Here is a 22,844-nt window from a genome sequence, read left to right on the forward strand (position 1 = left end):
GTGTTAAGGAGGGAAAAAAAAAAAAGGAGAATTAAGGGTGTGTTTCTTAAAGGGAAAAAAGTTACATTGTTTTTCACCCATATACCTGCAAAATCAAAGTCAGTTCAGAACTGATATTTCTACAGTAAAAATGTGAAGACAAAACCAAATTATTTTTGTAACAAAAAGCTTCATGTGTGGAAAAACAAAGGTGTGAACACTTATTTTTATCAAACATGGACATTAGGATAGTGATTTGTATCTCTTAGATCAGGTCCTAGATTTCAGCAGAGTGTACTTCCAGTGGGAATTCAGCTCAGAAGTAAATTTTCATTGAATATACATGAGGATTGGGGCAAATGGACATCATAAGTCTGAAACATTAGATGCAGTAAATGGGGACCTAAATTATACCTTTTTGTATTTTCTGGAGGAGTGGATGGGATGACATGAACTTTCTTCCCTTATTTAGCACATTGAAAGGAAGTCTAATAATACAGTGTACCACAGTGCTCCAAATTTTGTTCAGTAAATCGCCTTTTGGTGTGAATCATATACCAGAATGGAATTAAAATACTTCCAGATACTTGATGTAAATGTGAATTTCTTAGCCGTCCCATTTCTACTTTTGTTGTTGTGTTAGTTTGTTCTTTGGCTTTTTAATTGGGACTAGAAGATAAATAGCTACATTAATTGCACACGTTGAATCGGACCCTTAGCTGGTATAATTCCTTGCATTTACCAGGAAATCAGTGTAGCTGTATTGATTTTTCCCAAATCTGCCCCATAATACTTCCGAGACGTGAACATGAAGATGGCACGTTTCCCAGGTAGATCTTTATAACCATTAATAATAATGACTGCTTTATGAGATCAATGGATATAATTTTACATAGCAAGTTAGAAATTTAATAAGGAATTACAAGAAATTTTATAGCTTGAGAGAGAAGTCAAGACCATTCATGCAGGTCTCAGTGGGGACATGGTGGTGCACCATTCTGGGCTCATCGTCCAAATGAGGAAATCTAGAGCCCTGCACCCAAATACAGTATTATAGCAATAAAGAATACTGGTCGTTTATTGGTATGAATGGTAAGCTGTCATCTTCACGAAAGGTACTCAGGTCATTCTTTGCATCAGTGCAGTGTTGAGTGCTCTGACCTCTGATTTTCTTTTCAATTTCTGTGGTTCTGATTCTGTGCTAAGACTTCAATGTAAGTACGCTGTAGGTGGTGTTTACAAACTGAAGTTTTGCTGTATTGCTGTAAAGTTTAAAGCAATGGGTTTTCCTTTGCCAACTTAACTAGAATTTATTTGTTCCAGTATGAATCAACGGGACTCAGCAGCAGCAGATTGCGCACCACACTGAGCAGAATCCAGGAGAGTCTGATTGATCTGGTGAGTACCTGGATTATTTTGATGCTCAGTGGAATAGTGGTCTGTGTAGGAAATGTAGGAATTGTATTTCATCGTGACTTTCTGATTTTCATCTCTCTTCATATCCAGTGTCTGTAATTACAAAGGTTTAGTTTCATGGCATATCATGAAGTAGATATTATTGTATGAAGGCACTTGTTTCTAATGTGCAGCAAAACTAGTTTAATAGCTTTTGCTATATGTAACAACAAAATTATGTATTTAAATCTTATAATATATTATGGTTCATGTAATATAGACATTCCAGTAATATCCTTATTAAATGCGACTTTTTATAAAAACAAAAAAACACAAAACCACAATAGGTGGATCACTTTTCTTCAGTAAAAGAATAGCAAAGGAGTAAGCCGTCCTGAAGATCATTCACCTTATAAGATAATAGAAGTAATATACTAAGTCCTTTGTTAAGTTATTTCTGAATTGTGGGGAAGTTTCGCTAACATATTTTATAGATTATATCCTGTTGACCATGAGTTATTTTCAAAATGTGAAAAATAAATATGTTGCTTGTGTCACACTAGTAGTAAATTGCTGTCCTTCACATCACATTACAAAGGGTAAACAGGAGACTTTAGGTAGATTTTGTGGATTCAACCAAGCAGCAGAGTTGTAAAGAAATATTGCTAAGAGCTATACAAAAATGGAAATTTTTAGTTCTTCTTTTCCACCTAAATGTAAAACCCTTGAAACATTATGAAGAAATTTCCTAAGAGTATTATAAATAGCTTGCATAGGAATTAATATCATGGATGCTGCAGGAAGGATTTATTTTCTAAGGCTTCTGCCTTACAAAGAAGTAGAAGACTTCTCTGACTTTCACAAGGATTTGGCACTCCACAGCATTGTGCTTTATGCCTTTTAAATTCTTTGAAGTATTATATTGAATCCTAAAATGTTAATTCAGAGAAGCTTCTTACAGGGTTTTTGGGATATTTCTTATAGAGTCAGTAGAGGGAGCATAAGATAACTAATAACACCAGGCCTTTATAAAACAGAAAAAGGCTCGTCATATCGATATTCATCTCAACAGCAGTGTATTCAGAAGTCTGTTCTAGGAAGATCTTGCAAACAGATCAGTTAAAGATTATGGAAAAATGGCAAGTCATGGAATTAATTTTTTAAACTTGATCTATAGTCACAATTTCTGACAGTGCTTTACAGCCTTGAATTTTTTTAATCAGTCAAAATAATTTTTAAAAAATATAGGAGTAAACTGGAAAATATCAGCACTTCTTTTTCTACCTCAGTCATTTAACAGTGCTGTTACACATAATGTTAGCGTAAATTGAAATCAATAGCTACGTTCCAGGAAAGATGTGAAAGGAGGAAGAAATCTTAGCTAACTGCTATTAACTTAAAGGCATTCCATGAGGTTTATTAATATCTTATGTACTTATGCTGATCTTATGCTATAAATGGAAATTTTTCACTTTTTGATTCATGAGGAAGAAAGTCTTCTGTGTATTTCTATTGTTTGCTTATTTTTAAGATTTGTGGAAGTCAAGCTTAATCTTTACTGTGTCATGAAATGGGTATTTCTCATTATTGTATGGACTGTTCTGGACCACTCTCAAGATTCTCCTCTCTCAGTTTATTATAAATTGCTTTCTGAAAATATTCATGTCTGTGTTGTGGTGGTCAGTCTAATGTCCTGTTGGGAATTTTGTTTTATTCGCCTTGTTTTCTATTCATGGTAACTTTATTGAGTTATTTACTCGATATGTATTGTCAGGTTAGAGGAATAATTGGAAGGTTTAGAGACCATCTCCCCCAGCTTTTTGTAGTCTTTCTGTCGTTTCTGTTCGGGATTGAATTAATGTGATCTAGTCTATATCAGATGCCTTTTTAGGATACTACTTTTATTATTATTCAGTTGCATTTTGAGCTTCCTTTGTGAAGCAAAAAGCAAAGTGGAAGGGGGATTCCACTTCTGGCAAGGTAAAGCCAAGCTGCACTTACTGTTCTTTCTTGTGTCTTTGTAGCATCTTCAGTATGAAGAGTACAGAGGTTGATTGGAGCCATTCCCTGTAGCTCCTTATGGAGCTGCTCTATTCTAAGTTTATGCTTCTCTGTTGTTACGGTGCAAGAAGTGTCTGTCCTTTTAATGTATATGGTACTTACCGTAGACAAGCCGTACTTGAGAAATAAGTACTATCCTGATTTTCAGCTGGACCATCACGAGACAGAGAGCTGGGCTTCTGACTCAGGGCGACTGAGCAAAAAGGCTGCAGAAGTTAAGGTGCTTCCAGTGCTCTTTCCTGCACCCTTCCTCAGGCACCATACAGCCTGTGCTGCTGCTGGAGGGTCCTTGTCCCCTCTAAACAGTGCTCAATGACAGCTGAATCACTCCTCCACTGTTTCACAACCTTCTTACTAAAATGCTTTATAAACTGCTGCAAGTCCACCTGCAGTTTACATTAATGTTTTAGGCTGTGAACAGGAAATAGCTGAATTATGAACATGTGTTCAGACATGTTAACTTCACCACAGGGCAATAATGTGATACCTCAGCTGTGATTATTCACTGTCCTTATGCTGCTCCTACAGTGATATAATAATAAACATTACAGTAAACAAAAAACCCCAAACAACCAAACCTAACCACTTCTTTTGGAAGTAAAAGTTCCCCTCCTCCTTGTATTTATGATACAAAAACATGTTGGTAATTTGGATGGTTTTTTTTTTAATTGGATGTTTTGTACGATATATTCAGAATGACAACAATGAAGGGAGTTTATGATGACAATGATGGAGGGACCTAACTCTTTACAAGATAGAGCAAGCATGTTCTTTAGGCATTACTGCTTTAAATATGTTTCCTATTTAAAACTGTTATAAATATACTAACAATGAGGTTTTGTCCTGCTATGGCTTCTGTTAATCTCTGCACTGCTAATATTGATACTGGTTTAAGGATAGTCTGAAATTTCTTTTGATATATACTCGAAATAGGTCTAGTTAAAAAAAATACATAAAAGGAGCCTACCAATTAGCAAAACTGCCTGTATTTGCTTTCTTATAGTAAGTTATGTGGAAGTGTACTGGGAGCTTACAGTGATAAAGTAACCAGTTTTCAGTGTCTAAGCTACTTGTCTTTGCCTTAAGGAAATACTTGCAGGCTAACCCAAAAGTATAAAAGATACAAGCACTTTGAGTATTTGTTTTAAGGTAGATTAGGGTGAAGCTTCATTTCTGAGACATAAGAGAACAATATGACTTTCAAAAATCTGTTTGGTTACGTTGTACTGAACTTGTATCTGAACTTCATATTCAGACCTTTCCACAGCTAGTACAAAATAGCTTCAGCACAGATTTCTGCCTTGCAGCAGCTTCAGAGCTAATAATTGGGAAACAGGGAAAGAGAAGAGTGAAAAGGGGAGGAAGAAGCACTCACTTATAATGTTAAAGTGTGGATTTGATTAGACCAAACACATTGAAACAGACGCCTAAGTTCTGAGCTGCCTACATCTCCTCACTGACAGTTCCTCTGAGTGGGATGTGCAGAGATACCCACACACATTGGGTCCTTGTGTTCGTCATTTCTAACAGGAATGCGTTTTTACAACAGTAATGGTGTTCATGTTAGTCCACTGAAACCACTAGGCCCCCAAATAGATACAAGGCACCAATCGGATTAATGTGATCAATAATAACTGGTGATTCAGAAGGGAAATTTCTGTTTCTGATTCCTTGCTTTATCTGTCTCTAAGCAACTTCCTTATCTTCACAAAATGTAACTTAGTCATAGTACAGCCATTTCCAAGATGTTGTTTCGGACCGTCCTGTGTATGCGGATAGCTGCTCTGAGTGATACCGCTGCTTCCAACACTGAGATTTCGGCAGCAAATAACCATGGAATACTCATACGTATTTCATTGGAAACTGGCTTGCTCAAGAAAAACTGGGATTTAGAATGGAGTTTGTTAGAGTTACTGTGCCTTACCACAGTAGAAAACAAACCACTGCAGTAAAGTATATAAGCATTGTAATGCCATATATAGAAGACTAGATGGAAGAAATTACTGGTATAAAGAAGTATTGGTTAATGTATTTTAGATTCTGTCTTGTCTTTAGCTTTTGGGCTCTTGCCCCATAAAGTATATATCTTTTGGCAGAGACAGTAGGTTAGAGATTGGTGGTGCAGAGATGGAAAATGTAGATTTTTCAGCTGTACAAATAAGATAAGGAATAATGGGAAGAACAATTTTTTTCTTCATGCCTGACTTTCCAGCCCATTTTGGCTTTGACCCTTCGATGCTGTGGAATGGTACGGTTCAGTTCTAGTCCCAGTTCTGGGAAGAAACAATTCAGTTTTTCTTAATGTCACAGCACAGTCCTAAATTAGTTATTGTTGACATGTTCCCTGTTATGTCCTGGTTTGGCACACCAAGGGCAAGCTCAGGAGAGTCCAGGCTGTGGAATTTGTTACCTGACACAGCAGTGCCTAAGCACAGGATGCTGCTCCTTGAAGACACAGCTAAGCTCTGAAGATAATTTCTGCAACTTTTACAATCCTTACTTAGTCTCCTGCTCCTTCAAAGAAAAAGAATAAAGCCAAAAAGACAATTTGTGGGGTTCTTTCCTTCCTCTCTTTGAAAAGATTTGTACAACATATGTAATAACAATGTTTAAAGTGTTGTGTGACTTGCTTGTCAAGAGAAGAGAACTCTGTGTATACAAAAGAAAGTTCTAACCTGACAAGCACTTTGAAAATATATGAGGACTTGTGCAGGTGGTTTGCTGCCTCACATTATTCATTTAGAGCTCTTCTACAACTTTTTCTTTGTTTGTTTGACCATGTTACCCAAGTAGACTGGAATGATTTACTGAAGTTTTCTAGCTTATTTCTTTTCTTCTGGGTTTTGGCAATTGCTTTGTCTCTCTTTGGGCAGTCACTGAGCTATCTCATTTTAGTCACTTCAGACTCTTCTTGCTGGGCACCCAAAACTTGGGCTGATTCCCGGTCCCAGAGGAGTGCTGGTGTTTGCAGAGTAGCAGCTGAGCACCTGGGATCCAGCAGCAACTCCTCCTCAAAATCTTTGTTTGGATAAGAAAAATGCGACAGTAAAAATACATGTGACCGAAGCAGATTGGCTTACGTGTTTTTGTAAGGTGGTGGTTCAGGTTCCCAAGGGTGTGTGTGACAGTGCTTGTCTGCAGAGGCTCATTTGATATTTGTTTTTTAAAGCATAGTTAATGAGTCATGTTCTCAGTTGTCTATCAGCACACAGAGATTCCTGATAGAGGCCTTGTTGTGTTAGGTTAAACAAGGTAGTAGATAAAATTTTGGTGAGTTTTTTTTAATGCAAAAAGTCTGCCATTTAACTTTGAACACTAAGAAACAAATGAAGTGGAAAGATCCCAGAAGTTTCTATGCAGACTTGGTTGAAGTCTGTTACTGAAGTCAACTTAACTGAGGTTTGGGACATACTTGTTTTGTGACAAAGAGCATGGAGGATCCACACTCTTGAAATGGGCACCCTCCCGCCTACCGCAGGGCAGTGGCGATAACTCAGCACTGGGGCTGGGGTGGAGTGCATGCAGTGGAAACGTTGGCACGTTGAGAATCCCTTGCATGGCACTTCGTAACGCTGTCAAGGTATCACTTGCCTGCAAAGGATTGTAAATAAATAGAAAATTAATAGCATCATTCCTCAAGATGGTTTGTTGCTTGGCTTGTAATGATCTGCCCTCTTCAAGTGTGTTGAGTGGTGATTGTTGTAGTAGCTGACACTGTTTATATTTGATTTAGTTTCCTAAGGGCTGAGTCAAGATTACCTGTTTTGTAAGCTTTGTGCCCCTCAGCAATAAAATACTAATTTTTCCACTTAAAACATAGTAGGGGTATTGAAAAGTACCATTTACCATTTTTAAGCCTTAAGGCATTCACATCATATTCGAAAAACACCATTACCCTTGAATGCAACGTGATTGTACAGTTGGCTTTACCTGTCATTTTCAGTATCGAGTTTCAAGAACCATTAGGGATGTGTAAGTTTAAGGGGGAGGGAAAAACCCTGACTCGTTGCTTTCAGCACGTCTCTTCTAATAAAAAATTCTTGTATATGAAGTAACTACTTGGAGTTAGTTGAACTGTTTTCAGACAACCTTTGAATACAATAAGGGGTTATACTTTCTTTGATCAGTGTTTATTTTCTTGTACCCTATGCTCATGATATTACAGGAACTATCAATTACTGTTACATAAACAGAAATGATAGAGCTCTCCTGTCTTAGGTAAATATCTGGGGTCAGTCTGCTTTTCCTTCCCCATCAGCACACATCAAGTTCTTGGTGACAGTGTTGGTACATCAGAGCTGGTGTCGACTGTTTGAATGCCAGAACCTTTTCAGATAGTCTCATATTTTCCCATACCTTTGAAACACCATTTATTCTTTTAAGATCAGGATTTCTTCAGTACTGTTTACAGGTGTCACCTTTTGGTTATAGCAGAATTAAAATTAAAATTGTACCTATTGTGTATGTATATTAATTCTAAATGGTTCTGAAGCTAAAGTCTTACACGAAAGGTACTAGGTCAGGAGAAGCTCAGTTTTGAAAGATTATTGGTTATTAGTGTGATCTGCAGAGCATTTGTGTGCTGGGAACAGGTTGTGGGGTTTACTGTTTTTTGTTTGAAGTCAGTGGAAGGAGGTGATTATAATTAACTGTCAACTTATTTCCCCCAGAGATGGCAGATGATCAGCTATTTTGGTCATAGGTTCTGTTGGATAACTGAAATAAATACGTGCTCCTGAGCTCACAATGAGATCAGGCCCCTTAAAAATGTCTCTCTTGCAAATTGCGTGGCAAACTTCTGACTTAGATAATTAGCTTAGGTAGCTTTTACCTCTGATTTAGGTAATTAGTTTCTAATCTCTTCTTCCCACTAAGATGGAAGGCTTAGCAGAGATTTGCCACTGGGTTCAGCCAAACTATTGAAATGAAAAGTTTCTGTTGTTACAGAAGAAGATGTTTTTTGAAGGAAGAGTTTGAAGGAGAGGTTTATTCCTTACACAGACAGATTTATTTATTTTTTTCTTCCTGGTCACTAAATTTTTTTTTCTTGGGACTAAAGGATTAAATGCTAAAGTAAAATGTCCAACAATGAATCAAACAATATCAGTCTCATAGAATGTCCTGAGTTGGAGAGGACCCACAAGGATCATCGAGTCCAACTCCTGTCGCTGCTTATGACAACCCCACAGTTCACACTGTGTGTCTGAGGGCGTTGTCCAGTCTCTTCTTGAACACTGTCAGGCTTGGGGCTCTGACACCTCCCTGGGGAGCATGTTCCAGTGTCCACCACCCTCTGGGTGAAGAACCTTTTCCTAATGTCCAACCTAAACCTCCCCTGGCACAGCTTTCTGCCAGTCCTGTACTGTCATTGGTCACCAGAAAGAAGAGACCGGCACCTGTCCCTCCTTCTCCCCTTGTGAGGAAGCTGAAGACCATGATGAGGTCTCCTCTTAGTCTCCTCTTCTTCAGGCTGAACAAACCGAGTTACTTTAGCCGCTCCTCATGCGGCTTCCTCTCCAAACCCTTCACCAACTTCCTAGCCCTCTTCTGGACACTCTCTAGCATCTTTACGTCTTTTTTATCCTGTGGCTCCCAGAACTGCACACAGTGCTCCAGGTGAGGCCGCACCAGTGCAGAGCAGAGCGGGACAATCACCTCCCTCGCCCGGCTGGCGATGCTGTGCTGGATGCACCCAGGACATGGTTGGCCCTCTTGGCTGCCAGGGGACACTATTGGCTCATGTTCAACTTGCCATCAACCAGAACCCCCAGATCGCTCTCTGCAGAGCTGCTTTCCAGCATCTTGTCCCTCAGTCTGTATGTACAGCCAGGGTTACCATGTCCCAGGTGCAAAATCTGACACTTGCCCTTGTTGAACTTCATGTGGTTGGTGGTTGCCCAGTTCTCCAACTTGTCCAGGTCCCTCTGCAGGGCCTCTCTGCCCTCGAGAGTGTTGACAGCACCTCCCAGTTTTGTGTCATTGGCAAACTTACTTAGTATTCCCTCAAGTCCCGTGTCCAAGTCATTTTTGAAGACATTGAAGAGTACTGGCAGTGGTTATTGTGGTTATTATTCAGATAAGTGTGCTGCTTTTGATGAAATTAAACAAAACCAAAACCAAGATAAACAAAAATCCAAACAAACAAACAAAAAGAAACCAAAGCAAAACAAAACACCAAACAAACCAACCAACCAACAAACCAACCAAAGCACAAAAAACAGTGAGATCACTGTGGCTTATTTCTTGTTTGGCAAGGAAGGAGAAACATATCATGTAGTTTGCATCAGTTCCATGTGTACCTTTAAATTATTTTATCAAATCTGTATTTTTTCCCAGTTTGCTTACAAGGACATTGTGCAGTCTGTAATGTGTCTTAGATATGTCATATTTCTGCTCTGTCAGCAAGACCTGCCACTCGTGCAGAGAAGAAGCTGAGCAAGTTTGTTCTGCTTTGCTGCTGCTGTCTGCATGCTTGATGCTGGGTGCTACAGTATGTTCTCAGTGTAACTTGCCATTTCTTGTCATTAAAGTTGGGCTGGCTGCTTTTAATTTCCTGGCTTCTGCTCTCCTCCTCCTCATCCTCCTCTTCTTCCTCTTGAGAGTGGCATCGTATTCCCTATTTTCAGTTTTACATGACCTTACCTGTTCATGAGTACTCAAAGGCAACCTCTGACAACAGAAATTGTCTTGCAGTTTTTCTCAAATCACTGGAAGGGTTAACTTTAACAAGTCCGGTTAATTGCAAAACATGTGATTTCTTTAAATAGTCTGTAGCCTTTTTTCCTGTTCCAGCCTGAATGTTTTTCCCCTTTATTTCTGCTTTCAATCATTTGATCATTTCTGTTAATGAAGGATGGAGGAAAAACCACATGCATCACTGAAGCCCTTTCAGAATGGTCTTGTGCTTTTCTTGGAGATCGGCACACCGGCGGTTCCCTTGGGCTTCCTTTTTGCTCTCAACGTGCTTCTGCAATCCCTGCTTTTTAGAAAAGGCAAGAGAATGAAACGCTCGTAGTGTGTTTGGCCAGTATATTTGAACCAGAGTCCGACCTCCTGGTTGAATCCAAGCATGTCTTTCATTTAGACAATTGTCTTATGTACATTTTGTGTCTTCAGGTGCAACACATTTTCTGCATTTAAAAGATTCACAAGGTATTTACTTTCATGGGAAGAAGGCAGGTACAAAAAAAAAGTGTTTAAAATGTATCATAATACCAAAGAGACAGGCAACTTTCAAGTGAGATAAATACAATATGAAGTATTTGTAGTATTTGGGGTTTTTTATATAATTTGTAATTAGTCTTTCACAGAAATAGATGCTTAAATCTTTACCACTGATACTCTTCCCCAGCTCTGTGGTTCACTGTCTCTCCTAAGAATAAAGAATTGGTTGGTGGGCTGTGGGTTTGGGTGTATTATCATGTGTAAACATTTCAAAGCTTCTCGTTGTTGTTGTTGTTGTTGTGGCTTTTTTGAGAATGACATGCGGTGAAAAAGAAAAAGAGAAGGTAAATGAAGAGTGGATTTTGATAATTAATCAATGGTGTCTTTGGCTTAGTCAATATTTTTTAAAGAATTTGCTGTATGCCTGTGTGATTTGATGTTATTGCCTGTGTGCGCTGTACTCGTGGATGTGCTAGGTAGGCATCGCCAGAGCTGCCTGAAAGAGGTTACGTGAGTTTTAGCAAATATCTAGGCCTTTTGGCTTGCTTATCCATTCTGACAGACTCAGCAAAATGCAAACTTCATGATATTGTGAAATGGCTGGCCAGTTTAATTGCAAATTTATCAAGCTGCTTGTGAACACGCATCAGATCAAAGTAAATTCATTTTTCAAATAACATAGCAATGTGGCTAGCCTTTATGAATGTTTCCATGCTTGATGCAACTGTATCTGATAGCATTTATCATAAGCTTCCTTTAGAAGTGTTATCTTCTGCTCATTGATCCATTTCTATGAGATCTTTTAGTGCTACAAATGATGTGTTGATGGTATTGCTAAGTCAGCAGTTTTCAGTTTTAATGTCAGAATTTCTGTGGGGATCCTTCAAGGCTCCCTGCTTTATCCACTTGCTGCTACTGTAACCTCTTACAGTTTTTTTTACAAGTCTGAAGATATTTTCCTCACCCTTGATGGTGACCCAGTCTGCACTTTGTTCCAACTGCTGTAGCCCATTTTTATGTCTGTGTTTGATGTCTTTGGGAGAACTGGAAGAACATTTCTCATTTAGCAAATCCAGCTCCCTGTTGCCTTGGGCTGTCACATCCTGGAGGCAACTATCAACTAAAATCCAGGATGGTTGAAGTGGAATTTGTGATCTTTTTATTCCTCCACGCCTCAAACCATTTTAACAGCTGGGACATGATTATCTTCCTGGTTGTCTAATATTCTTAATGTCACTCTTGGTTTGGCTTTCATCTGAGCAGTAAACACATTCTGGTGTTGCTTTGCCTATAGCAGCAAGGTTTTCGTCTTTCTGCTCGTTGTATATCGCTTGAATTCTCACCAAATTTTTACACATTTTGACATAATCAATTTTTGGCTATCGTGCCTCTAATTGCTGCAGTATAACCACTACAGGTCTGACAGATATTTTGCTCCCAGAACAATCTCCATGTGTTTTTTTCCCTTTTTCACCTGATCATCTGTGCAGTACCTTTTCTGTTGGTTTTTCTACAATGCATAACCTTCTTGCCACAATCTTGATATTTAGAATGAGTTAGACCACCGCCTAGTTCCATCAGTGTTTCTAGTGCTCACTGCTCTCCTTTTCTTCTTAGCCAAAACTGTCTGAAAAGTCTGTACATAGCCATTATTCTATTTGGTGTCACTAATCACAATTGTTCTCTGCTGTGAAGCCTAGAAGAAACTCCTGGTGACTATTGTGGTCAGCTTGAGTCTATTTTTCTTCCTTCTGCTTCTGATTCTTTAGTTAGTTCGCTGCAATTTCCTCTCAGTTTGTTTCTGTCTCCAGTTGGGAAAAACAAAACAAACAAAACTGCAAAGTTGCTTTATTTATTATCATGGTTTTGCCTTCATCTTTGTCCAGTTTTCCAGCAATCCGAGAATTATGCTAGTTTTTGAGTCCAACTTCAAATGTCACATTTAAGTGTCGTTGTCATATGGGCTGCGTGTTCATACATTGCTTTACAGCAGACATGTTGTGCACCTGATCTTGCTTGTGAAGAAATTATTTGTACCAGTACTTTGTCACGGTGTTATTGCTCACATTTATTTTCATTCCATACAAACAGGTTGGTTTATTGTAGCACCTGTCTGGCCACAGAGATTCTATCCCAGGTCACAGAAGACTATTTGTAACATTTCTCATATTTTTGTAGGCTGTGTCTAAGTAGTAAGTGTGGTATGAGTAATTAATCTAAAGCCAGAAATACACTTATGTTTTTGTGTCCTGATATGGTTTTGGCAAATAGCTAAGCCTCAGAGGGTGTCCCTTTATATACTGGTTTAGGCCAATACGAGAGCTCTGGGAATTTCTTCCTTCTGTGATTCCGCTTCTAGCTGTAACTTGTACTTACATTCCTCAAATGTAGAGGTGGGGGGTCTCCCTCTCCCTTTCTCACACCCTTTCCCACTCTTGTTTCCCCTCCCTTTTCCCCTCTATGGTTGTCTTTTGATTCAGGCTTGATTTAAGTTGCACCTTAGAATTAGAAGCATTCCTTCATCTTATCTGTCAACTGAAACTGCTCAGCTGGAGCCATTCTTGCTGTTTTCATGGTTTTTCAGTTGTTTAATTCTTTGTTTTAGGAGGTCTCTACTGATCCTGCAGGAACTCTCACAGCTGCTGAAGAGAGAAAGGAGAAGGTGCCAAGCCCACATCTCAGTCATCTTGTAGTTTTGACATCTGGCAATTTGCTCTACGGTTTGGCAGAGAGAGTGGTGGCCACGGAATCCTTGTAGGTTATTTACTGTACACTGCGTTTTGTGGTCACTGAGAGCTATGGAGTGTTTAAGAGATTGTGATTACAAGCCAAAACCTCCTTGAGAGTTCAAAAATTCTTACTTCTCAATATGATTTTAAATGAGTGATAGAAGTAATTTCTTAATTTGCAGGACTTAGGACTTAAAATGCAGGACTTAACCATCTGGTCTAACCACCTGCAAGCACATGCAATGAAATTTTGCTGCAGCTGGTCCAGTAATTTGTGACAGTACAAGGCCAAATCTAACAGGAAAAAAGTTTAAAGAGGCTAATGCAAGTATTTAATCTGTGTGCTTCATTTAAACCTTATATTAAGTACTGAAATGGTGATGGCTGAGGCTCAAAACTGCTTAGTTCATATTGGTTTGGCTTGTATGGCAATGTTGTTGGCAATGGGTGGAAGTTTACCAGTGAAGAAGAGATTATAACAAGCAATTAACACAAAATTGACAAAGTAGCTTTTATTTGGTCAGAATAATAGTAGGAGTCAGATAGGAATTATTTTTTCCCCCAAACAAGGTGGCACTTAAAGATTAGAAGTTCATTTTAAAACAAATTAAAAACATATTTTCAAACAAGCTTATTTTATTTTGCATTCATTTATGCTTGTTTAGAAATGTATTTCTTTATTATTAGTAAATCTTACCCTGAGAAAGAATTTTATCTCATATTTTATCTTTTAAAGATGCACCAGTATATCAGTAATTAGGAATGTTATTTTGGAATTCTGACTTGCATTTATTAATATTAATGTGGACTGCAGTACGGAAATTATGGGACACTTGTCCACTGACTTTACTAGACGTTGGATCAGACTTTTGCAGCGTATCCTGAGTAAAACAGAAGTATGAATTGTTGATATTCAAGCCTTAGTCTCTCTGTTCAAGCATTTTCTTGTTTGCAATCATATTTTAGAATTGTCAGAATTGAGAATACTTGCTGATATGCTGGTATGAAACTGATATGGTTCTTCTCAGAACTGAATTTTCCAGGGTTACATATTGTTATTGCCAAATATGTCAACTGTAGAGTAAATGTTGTACAGAGACAAGCCAAATCATGCGTTTAGCTCACAGTAAATTTTCTTTGCTTTCAAAGGGTATTTCTGGCTGAGCAGTTTGAGTTTCTTCAGCCTCATCTTGATGCAGTGATGCCAGCTGCCAAGAAGCCTTTTCTTCAGCAATTCTATTCTCAGGTCAGAATAGTGTAATTCACAGCTGATTTTTAAACGAAATATTTGAAACTTGTACAATATGGCACAAGTAGTTGTACATCATAGTTATATATTGCTCTTATTAGCCAGAAATTTACTGAATTTAATTTTATTTATATTCTGTTTCAGACAGTGTCAACTGCCAGTGAACTACGTAAACCAGTTTATTGGATTGTTGCTGCTAAAGCCATTGATTATGAACAAATGCTGCTTCTCATGGCTAACGTGAAATGGGATGTGAAGGAAATCATGTCACAACACAATATATATGTAGATGCTCTTTTAAAGGTGAATACTTTTGTGGGAAATGGTGTGCTAGAGTTTATATAAACATTAAATTACTGTAATACTTCACTAAAACGGTTAAAGTAGCATTGTTTGAACAATACAGCATCCTGACAAATAGTAAGTTATTATAAGGAGGTCTGTCCAGAATTTTCATTTTTCTTGCTGCCAGCAGACTGTTTTTAGTGATGATTTTTTACTACATAGTGGGTGAAAGTGACCACAAAAGTTTAATGAGTTTCGTGTCTGTCTTGAATGGTAGATAAATGTGTAGTAAACAGAGTAATATTGGGGAAAATCCAGTGGCCTTAGATAGTGTTTTTTTTTTTAACAAAGCCTATTTGCTGTTCTGCATAATTTTAGCTGTTGTCTTTGAGATGTATCATAGGGTCTGTAGGTCAAACCAGCACCAGTAATGATCATGAACTATCTAATTGAGGTTGCTGTATTTAGAAGTTAGCATGCGAAAAGGAAGGTAGAAGGAAAGTTATTCACCCAGCCCTCAGTTATTCACCCAACTTCTCGATTGCATTCAGTAGAAGTGGTTATACAATTGCTGTGTCTTGTGGCATAAAAACCCAGTTCTAGGGAGAATCCCTCCCTCATTTTATATATGCCTAAAGGATGTTTATAAAGGTCTTTAGAAGTTCTGGCAGTGGTAGAATTATACTAATTCTTGCAGAGAAAGTGAAAATTTTATTTTAAAGATATGTGAAGTATGTATCACAGAAAAAGTTATTCACCTGTATTGAGTAACAGTTTTGATTATGTCTTTGTACTTTGTAGCTGTTCTCTGCTTAAACAAAAAAAAAAAAAGGCAAAGAAGGGAGAATCTAGTAGATGCTATTGGACTGAATTTCACTGAATCTTTGTGATTTCCCTTCTTTATTCTGCCATGGCTTTTTGAAATCAGTTTGTACCCACAGCATTTCATCTCTGAAGTAGAACTTTTTCCTGTTGTGAATGTAAAACTGCTAATGAATTTGCTTCAGGACAATTAGGGCTAATACCATTTAAAGCCACTTCTGGCCTCTACATTATATAGCTAATAGTAGTTGCTACAGAAGCTTTTAAGTTACTGATAAGCAATTAGTGATGTGCTGTGTACCCTGGGACTCCAGGAGTGTCAGATGTAAGCCCAGTCTTTAATGTTAAAACCAATTATTTTAGCTGCGTGCACACGTGCAAAATTCTTTACTTGGTCATAGTATGTATGGAAGCAGATAATGTGGGGGAAGAGGATTGTTCAAGAAATTCATTAACACGAAGTGTTTGGCGTCTTCATCTTCAGAAGAGTGAATTGTATGCCGGTCAGAGCATGATGTTGTGGTACCCTGCTTCCTCTTGCCAAATTCCTCTTTAAGAAAATTTGTGTTAAACACCAGTTACTTGGTCAGGTACTAGATTAAATTGGTTATTGAGATTCCCTTCTGATTTTTTTCACTTAGTGAATTTTTGATGGGGAGAAAAAAAAAAGGAGGAAAAAACCCACCTAGATTAACAGCCTTGGAATGAAAGCACTTTGTTGACAAATATGGTCTTAATAGGCTGCAGTACAAACTGGTTTTGCTGGTTACACAGAACAGTTCATTATCTGTCTGCTTTATATTTAAGTCATGTCATACTCTTTTTTAAATGATAGAGGCATTAGTCACTGGTGGCAGATTTCTACTTCACTTTATGTAAATTATAAAATCATGGTAACAGTAATTACGTTCGGCCATTGGTGTTTCAGGTGGAACTAGATGCCTTCCCTCAACCTGAATTATTACCCAGTTTTGCAGTGTGCTCCTAAACTGTTAGATTTGGGCTCTTTTCAGTGGGTGCTCTCAGCTCCCTTTAAAGCACTGGGGAGCTATCTAATGTGAAAGGTTGAAGAATGAAAAGTGGTTACAATATTTCTGAGCTTCTCTTTGAAAGCTGATGGGGCAAGTATTTAGAGGGATAAAGAGATCATCACTGGATTTTCTTCAGTAGCTCTATATTTTAAAAAGTTAGTGACTAGTTTGGGGAGAGAGACAATGAAAATGGCATTTGAAGGATTAGCTAAGGGGTTAATTTTCAGAGGTGTCAGTTTCACAGAGAACTGCATCTCTGGGAAACAGAACAGTATTTCCTTTTTAAAAAAATACTGAGGTAATGTTGTAAATAATGTACTAGAAGTTGTATGCTTTCTACTTTACACAGTAACCTTGTGTCTAGAGTCTCTGCCTTTTTGAGCTTCTCTGATTTGCTCTTATTTTCAGTATTCTTTTTCACATGCATTTCTGATTCTTTTTGTTGTTACTAGGGATGTATAGCATGTGATCCCTTTCATGCTAAAGTAATAATGATCTTTCATGTTTCATCAGGAATTTGAAGAATTTAACAGAAGGTTGAACGAGGTGTCTAAGCGAGTCCGTATTCCACTGCCAGTCTCCAACATCCTTTGGGAGCACTGCATACGCTTGGCCAATAGAACTCTTGTGGAGGGGTAAGTAGTTCATGAAAAGTCTTGCTTTTCAGTAAATATGTCTATAATGATAATGTCTATATCCTGGAATTAAAATTTCCAATTTTGTAGTGCACTGGTAAGCCCTTGCATTTTTGGGAAGCCTAAAAATTATCAAGGCTTACCATAGTCCTTAGTAGGCGTTTCACAGAGTATGGTACAGCATTAAGCCTAGAGGGGATGGCCTTGTATCTAGATGCTGCTGAAGAATAACACTATCTGAGTGTTTTATTGAAGCATTTAAAACAACATTGTTCTCTTTTAAAGAAACTTCGATCTGAAAGTTATTGTTTCCTGACAGAGCAAAGAAGAAAGATAAAGTGTAATTGTCAGCATCTCTATGGTGATGCCATTTGTCTTTTCCAGGAAGAAAGATGGAGTTGTCAATGCTAGCAGTTGCCTTAGAATAGTGATGGAGCAGGATTTTTCCACATTTATCAGGAACAGAGAGGTGTCTTAGTTGGCTTGGTAAATAGAGGCTCAAGCACCTTAGCCAGGAACTGCTCCGCCTTGTGCATCCCTCCCTCCTAATCGGTGTCCAGTCTTTTCAGAGTTAATGTTGTAGCCTGAGTATTGTAGTGTTTTCATCTACTGCATTTATTTTTGTGTTCTTGTCCCCTTGCTACATATGTCTGGGCTCTGATCACACCTTCTGCATCATAGAATATATACCATCTCTCACTCTTTCTGCATATTTTTCCCTATTTCCTTCTTGGATGCCTTTACCCTGTACGCTCCCTAGTACCTATTTTACTTCTTTCCATTCCACTCTCCTGCTGTCTGCTCTAATTTAGGACCTCAACAGCATTCTTCTTTTCCAAGTGTTAGCTGTCTGACAAGGATCATCAGCTTCCACTGCTTCCATTGAGCCATCATTTTTAAACTCACGCCTGTTTCTTTACATGCCATCCTTCCATCCTTTTGCAGTCTCTTGAGAGATCTGTTTCATCTTCAGGGAGACTAAATCCAGCCATAATCCAGATCTATACAATTATCTTTACTTTTCGAAATTTGATTTCCACTTATCATGCCTCAAATTAAAAGAAGGCAAGAAATGGAACAAAAGCATCTGTCTTGTCCTCTCCCCCTCTCCCTTTCCTTTCAAGTGGATAAAACTGTCAATCGCTACCACACTTCTCTGCCTCAGCCCTTGTGCCTGTTTTGGGCTTGTTTCTTTCCCTTACTTCACAATCGTACTCATCTTTTGTGACTTCAGTGTTCACAAACCACTTAATTCTTAGCTGTGAAGATCATCACTCATATGTCTTGTTCCATGCTGCAGTTTTAGTTCACACTTGGGACTTACCATGAAACTTTCACCTGTACTTTCGTCTAAGCATTTCACTGACTGGTAAAAGTGGCATACGAATACCTTACTGATATGATTTGTCCTATGCCCTTTCTTAGAGTATAAAGAGCACTTATTGATATGTGCTCACAAATATCTGCCTGTAATTTCCTTCTTGCTCTGTTCCTTTTTTTTTCCTCACCTGTCTTGTAGTTTTTTTTGCCATTGGGGAAAGGGAATGAAGATATTCTGAACAGCTGATTCTCTGAATCATAACTTCATAACTTCTTTCAGCTCAGAATTCCATGAAGGTATGGAATTAAAAGCCATAAAGGAGACGTTTCTCCTCCGGTCAGCCAGACAGCTTTGAAATTGCTCTCATCAGGCTCTTTGCTGAGCTGTATCTCCAGTATGGTCAGCCATATCCTTCTTTGAATTTTACTCTGCCCTATATCCTAGTTCTATGTTCTCTCCTATTTCCCATCTGGCTTCTTGAAGTGCTTCACTATGTCCTGTTGAGAATCATCATCCAATCCTCTTCAGAGCTCCAGAAGGCTTGTGCCTCGCTCCCCTTCTCTTTTTGCCTCTCTTATTTCTGCATTCTGCAAATTCTTTCTGCATACCAACTGCAATTTCTTCTTGATCTTGCTGTGTATCCATTTTCCAGCTGCATTTTTCTGCTGCCTCCTTTGCATCAGGCTTAATAATTTAGGGACTGTGTAACAGTTGCATCAACTTCATGAACCGATGGAAGACTAAGCTTGCTTGAAATTTGGTAGGAAGGAAGAGTGGAAATGGTGGGACCGGACTGTTGTTTGTGGTAGCAGCCTGTGGGTGGGCTGGGTTAGATCTGTGAAGTACCTGAGAGCAAAACTTTTTTATTCCCTGTACACAGCTAAAATTGTCACTGTTAAGGGCATCCCGATGTCATTTCCTTTGATTTTGACAAATGCAATTTCTTACCCATTTGAAGAACTGCAAAGGTCGTTATCTTCATTTGTTGCCTATCACCCCACTGTAATCCTTCCTGATAATACCCTGCCCTGAGATCATCTACTGTCTCTTCTTCTTTGACCTTAAACCTATCACCAGTTTTCTGTCAATCTACTCTCGTTAAAACATTAACCTCTCACAGAGGTTAGCTGGTGCTGCCACCCCTTATCCTCTGGTTACTGTGGGTGGTTTAGAACAAGCCGCTCTGTGCCGTTCTCTGACGCTGCCACCACTGGTTCTCCAAGCTCCCAGGGACCATTTCTAAAGCTGCCGTGTTACCTTGCAGATTTCAGCGGTCATGATCACTCGCCTAAAGCCACTGCCTAGCGTGCTGATGGCATTGATTTAATTTCCTTTAACCCACTTCTAGTAAGTTGTTCAATGTAGGGCTTTTAGTGGCTTTTATGGGGAGGGTGTTGTGGTTTTTTAAGTAGCACTAGGTACAGTGACATTCTGCTCTGTGAGTGGGGCTAAAATGTATTATACTAATGCAAATAAAACTCTGCATCAGATATCCTAAGAGGAGTTCTTGTCTACTTTTAACTTAAAACCATAATTATATTCATTTTTCTTTCCTTCTAATTTTCACTTTCCACCATGTTTCTCTTTTCAGTTATGCCAACGTAAAGAAGTGCAGCAATGAAGGACGTGCCTTGATGCAACTGGACTTTCAACAATTCTTAATGAAACTAGAAAAGTTAACAGACATTAGGCCTATTCCAGATAAAGAATTTGTGGAGACCTACATTAAAGCGTACTACCTAACAGAAAATGACATGGAATGCTGGATAAAAGAACATAGGGTAAGAGTTAAATTTCCATTCTTTTACTGTCTATTGGGAAAATTCACCATGATGACAGAATCATGTTAATAACTCTAAGTGATCAATGCTTCGGTGTGTTTTAGAAATGAATATATGCATATATATGTGTATATTAATTTATTATAATAAAATCTGTACAGGAAGCAGCATTAATATAAATGTGTGTGTGCATGTGTATGTTCATTATATTAATATATCATGTTCATTATATTCACATATCATGTGAACTCTGTATGTGTTTGTACCAATTCAACATCTGATGACTGGGAAGAATGAATAAGCCAGTCACATTTACCTACCGTGTCAAAAAGTGTGGAGAACTAGAGCAAGGTAAAGTTTGTGTGCTTTTCAGTATATGCCGAAGTGCACAACTTGATCATCAAGAAATAGAGTTTGAAATCACCCCATGAAGTTTTACTTTATCTTTAGGAGTAGGTTGCTTAAACTTAGTTCTTAGGCACAATGGATAAGAGCCATTGCTTTTTCTTCCATCATTTTATAATACTGGGTCGGGAACAACATTTCTCTCTAAGTCTTCATTTGTGTTTGGAAAGCATTTAGCAAGCTTTCATGTCAGCATAACCTAACTATTATAACAGGACTATGTAAGTAATAATCACATACTGTTGGCGCTGCCCATTGTTAAAGCGAACGGTCTTTTGAAATGGAGCATTTTGAAATCCTGCTTTGGGGATTACTTTAAAGCTCACTAGAAATGGATGAAAGAAATATATCTTTAATGCTGTTTTCCTTGTTATACCTGGAGCCACAAGAGAGATTGTGAGCTGTTGTTCGGTGACCTACGTGGAAAAACTCTTGTTTAAACCTAGTGGTGGAAACAGTATTTTGGGTTGTGTTAAGCATAAAGGTAGTACTGGCAAATGTGGTGTTTTGACAGGTGTTAAGAGTTCTTGTCTTAACATTTTTTCCATTTTTTCCTCCTTTATCATGTACTGAAATTAATATTGTTTGGAGACCTGTTAGACAGAAGTAGAAACTTATCGGAAGTGAGAAGTCAAAATAAAAAAAGATCAACTTTTGTCACAGTTTATTTAGAAAAACATTTTGCATTAAAAGCTTATCCCGTTTACATATATATTTCTACCACACCTCACAAAGAATGGAAAATAGATTAAAAATTGATTTAGATCTATATGTATTCACAGTATTACTTTCTGTGAACTCAGTCCAACATGACTAAAGTTGTAAGCATTTTCCATTATAATCTGCCATGTAGCAAAATACCGTTTTGTCCTCTGCCTCAACTATGTAAACTGTCCAGACCTGACTTAACTACCACTTTAAATCTCCCTTGTGTACTGACTGCTTCTATCAGTTGAAAAGTCCACAGTGTGTATGTCTGCATTTTGTAATTTTCTGTCTTTGTCCAGTGTTTTATTCTTCCATAACATGATCTGCTTTTATTTGCCAGGAATATTCCACTAAGCAGTTGACCAACCTGGTGAATGTTTGTCTGGGCTCCCACATCAATAAAAAGGCAAGACAGAAGCTGCTGGCTGCTATTGACGACATAGACAGGCCTAAAAGATAACTGGAGAAACCTGCTTTCCATGTGACTTGTACATTTTCTGTTCATGTGAAGCATGCAGACAAACCTGTCATGGACTAATGACAACATTCTCTTAAAAAACATTGTGCATGACCTTTCTTACCAGCATTGGAGACACTCTGAAGTGGCATAATGTTCCAAAATATGACTTTTCTAATCTGTAAAATTATTTTCTGTGGTATTTCTTCTTGTTTTTTTTTTTTTGTTACTTGCCCTTGGTAAAGGGCCACTGTTTGTGTATCATTGGTGAGCTGTGTATTTTGCAAAACTGTATACTGTGAGTAAAATCAAAATCAGAGAAACACATTGGCTTAATATATAGTTGATGCCCTTTTTTAATAAAAGGGCTACTTGAAAATATTATTTCTTTCCTCCCTGCTTTCACTCTCAGAATTTGTGCTTTATTATGGACCAGTGTAAAATGAAAGGAAATGTACAATATTCGATCGATGTATCTTGCATGTGGATTAAGAGTGCAGATCAATTAAATACTCTCATGTTAAAGCCTCTCATCTTCATATGTATTTAAAAATGTCTGTTTATTTGAGAATTAATTGTCATATCAAAATGATTGACTTCAGATTAATAGAAGGTAATAAATACTGAATACTGATATGATTTCTTTGTGATACTTTATTTTCCTAATTCAACAATGCAAAATGTTATTTACAATAGAAATTAGTACTGCTCCTTTCATATCATTTCCCTTTTTTCTCTTTGCCAGTCTTCCCTGTTCCGAAGCAATAATGCCTGTGCATAGAAATAATGGTTTTTTGGGGGCGAAGTTTTGGATTGATACTA

General features: G+C 38.0%; 1 protein-coding gene across 1 annotated transcript in view; it reads left to right on the forward strand.

Moving 5' to 3' along the window:
- VPS50 (VPS50 subunit of EARP/GARPII complex) overlaps nucleotides 1-22,610 on the forward strand; it is a 92,480-nt gene extending 69,870 nt beyond the window's left edge. Inside the window, exons 22-28 of the mRNA XM_065629367.1 lie at nucleotides 1,303-1,377; nucleotides 13,205-13,353; nucleotides 14,478-14,574; nucleotides 14,722-14,880; nucleotides 17,229-17,350; nucleotides 20,263-20,452; nucleotides 21,906-22,610. Coding sequence (XP_065485439.1) covers nucleotides 1,303-1,377; nucleotides 13,205-13,353; nucleotides 14,478-14,574; nucleotides 14,722-14,880; nucleotides 17,229-17,350; nucleotides 20,263-20,452; nucleotides 21,906-22,025 — 912 coding nt within the window. The 3' untranslated portion in view covers nucleotides 22,026-22,610. The remainder of the gene's footprint in view (nucleotides 1-1,302; nucleotides 1,378-13,204; nucleotides 13,354-14,477; nucleotides 14,575-14,721; nucleotides 14,881-17,228; nucleotides 17,351-20,262; nucleotides 20,453-21,905) is intronic.
- Nucleotides 22,611-22,844: the final 234 nt, after the last annotated feature.

The sequence above is a fragment of the Caloenas nicobarica genome, chromosome 2 (genome assembly GCF_036013445.1).
Source record: "Caloenas nicobarica isolate bCalNic1 chromosome 2, bCalNic1.hap1, whole genome shotgun sequence".
NCBI lineage: Eukaryota > Metazoa > Chordata > Aves > Columbiformes > Columbidae > Caloenas > Caloenas nicobarica.